This window comes from Callospermophilus lateralis, chromosome 5, assembly GCF_048772815.1.
Source record: "Callospermophilus lateralis isolate mCalLat2 chromosome 5, mCalLat2.hap1, whole genome shotgun sequence".
NCBI classification, from domain to species: domain Eukaryota; kingdom Metazoa; phylum Chordata; class Mammalia; order Rodentia; family Sciuridae; genus Callospermophilus; species Callospermophilus lateralis.
The window spans coordinates 71,894,424-71,896,331 of NC_135309.1; the positions used below are offsets into that span (position 1 = coordinate 71,894,424).

General features: G+C 46.0%; 1 protein-coding gene across 1 annotated transcript; it reads left to right on the plus strand.

The window, feature by feature from the left end:
- The first annotated feature begins 249 nt into the window (after positions 1-249).
- Positions 250-1,152, plus strand: LOC143399238 (mitochondrial ornithine transporter 2-like). Its single transcript, XM_076855954.2, has one exon. The coding sequence runs from the start codon at positions 250-252 to the stop codon at positions 1,150-1,152; it is 903 nt and encodes a 300-aa protein (XP_076712069.1).
- Positions 1,153-1,908: the final 756 nt, after the last annotated feature.

Genomic DNA, 1,908 nt, shown 5'->3' on the forward strand with positions numbered 1-1,908 from the left:
CCTGCTAGGGCCCCGCCTCCTGCCTGTGCGCTTGCGAGCAGCGCGAGGCCACCGGCCGGGGGTTACTTGGGAGCGGGGAGGGCTGCAGGCGGCTCACTGGCGAGGTTTAGCGGCCTACCCCTGCGCTGCGTGAGAGCCGGCGGCCGGCGGCGGAGACACCCCAGGTCCTGGGCGCAGGCGAATGTGGGCCCCGGGTCCTGTGTTCCAGAGAGTTGCCTTCCACCGAGACCCGCAGTTGAGTGGACAAACATGAAGTCCAGCCCCAGCATCCAGGCTGCCATCGACCTCACAGCCGGGGCGGCAGGGGGTACAGCGTGTGTACTGACTGGGCAGCCCTTTGACACAATGAAAGTGAAGATGCAAACATTCCCTGGCCTGTACACGGGCCTCAGAGACTGCTTCCGAAAGACATACAACCAAGTGGGTATCCGGGGCTTCTACAGGGGAACCTGCCCAGCACTGATGGCCCAAGTCTCCCAGAGCTCTGTCCTCTTCATGTGCTACGGCTTTAGTCAACAGTTTGTTCGAAAAGTGGTTGGCTTGGACAAGCAGGCAGAACTGAATGATCTGCAGACTGCAACTGCCGGTTCCTTTGCCTCTGCGATTGCTGCCCTGGTCCTTTGCCCCACTGAGCTTGTGAAGTGCCGGCTGCAGACCATGTATGAAATGGAGTTGTCAGGAAAGATAGTAAAAAGCCATAACACAATTTGGTCTGTCGTGAAGAGTATCCTTAAGAAGGATGGTGTCTTAGGTTTATACCATGGTCTCTCAAGCACTCTACTTCAGGAAGTAATGGGCTATTTCTTCTTCTTCGGTGGGTATGAACTGAGCAGATCTTTTTTTGCATCAGGGAGACCAAAGAATGAACTAGGCCCTGTCCCTTTGATGTTAAGTGGTGGAGTTGCTGGAATCTGCCTCTGGCTTGTTGTATTCCCAGTGGATTGTATTAAATCCAGAATTCAGGTTCTTTCCATGTATGGAAAACAGGCAGGATTTATTGGAACCTTGTTAAATATCGTGAGAAACGAGGGAGTACTAGCCTTATATTCAGGACTGAAAGCTACCATGATTCGAGCATTCCCTTCCAATGGTGCACTATTTTTGGCCTATGAATACAGCAGGAAAACCATGATGAGCAACTTCGAAGCATAATGAAATGTCTTGGTGAACCTGGATCCTAGTATATGAGTTTGGGGACTGCCATTCTTCTTAAGGTTTTTTTCAGACTATAAGACTGACATGAAATTGTTTTTGACTGTGTGGGAATTTTGGTTTTGTCTTCTCTTTCTCTACTCTAAATCTTAAGTATTATGAAAGGATCTCTATTTTAAACAACATGATTTCTGCCCACAATTGTATTAAAATAGAAAAGTTGCTGCTCTTGCCCTTGGTGGGATATACAGGCTGAGCCCTTAGCTTTATGTACCTCATCTGAAAGACTAAGTATACTTTCATCAGGACGTTTGCATAAACCTGTTTATGTATACATACAGCTTGGATGACTATGTGTTTTGAGTGAAATGTAAGTTGGTTACATATTTAGTCTCAGATGTCACTTAGAACACCCAGACTTGATCATGTTTCTTGAATGTAAATGATTGTTTTATCCATTGAAAATGGAGGGGCTCTTAAAATATGCTTAACACATACACCACAGTAGGCAGTTTTTAGAAAGTCATTATATGTTGGGGCTGGGGTTGTTGCTTCGAAGTAGAGTACGGGCCTAGCACATGCAAGGCCCTGAATTTTATCCTCAGCACCACATAAAAGGAAATAACAAATAAAATACAGGTATTGTGTCCAACTACAACTAAAAAAATTTTTTAAAAGAAAGTCATTATATTGTAATTGAGAAGCAAAATAACCATTTAGATTTTTAAGTGGACAATGTACCTGCTTACTGGTGTG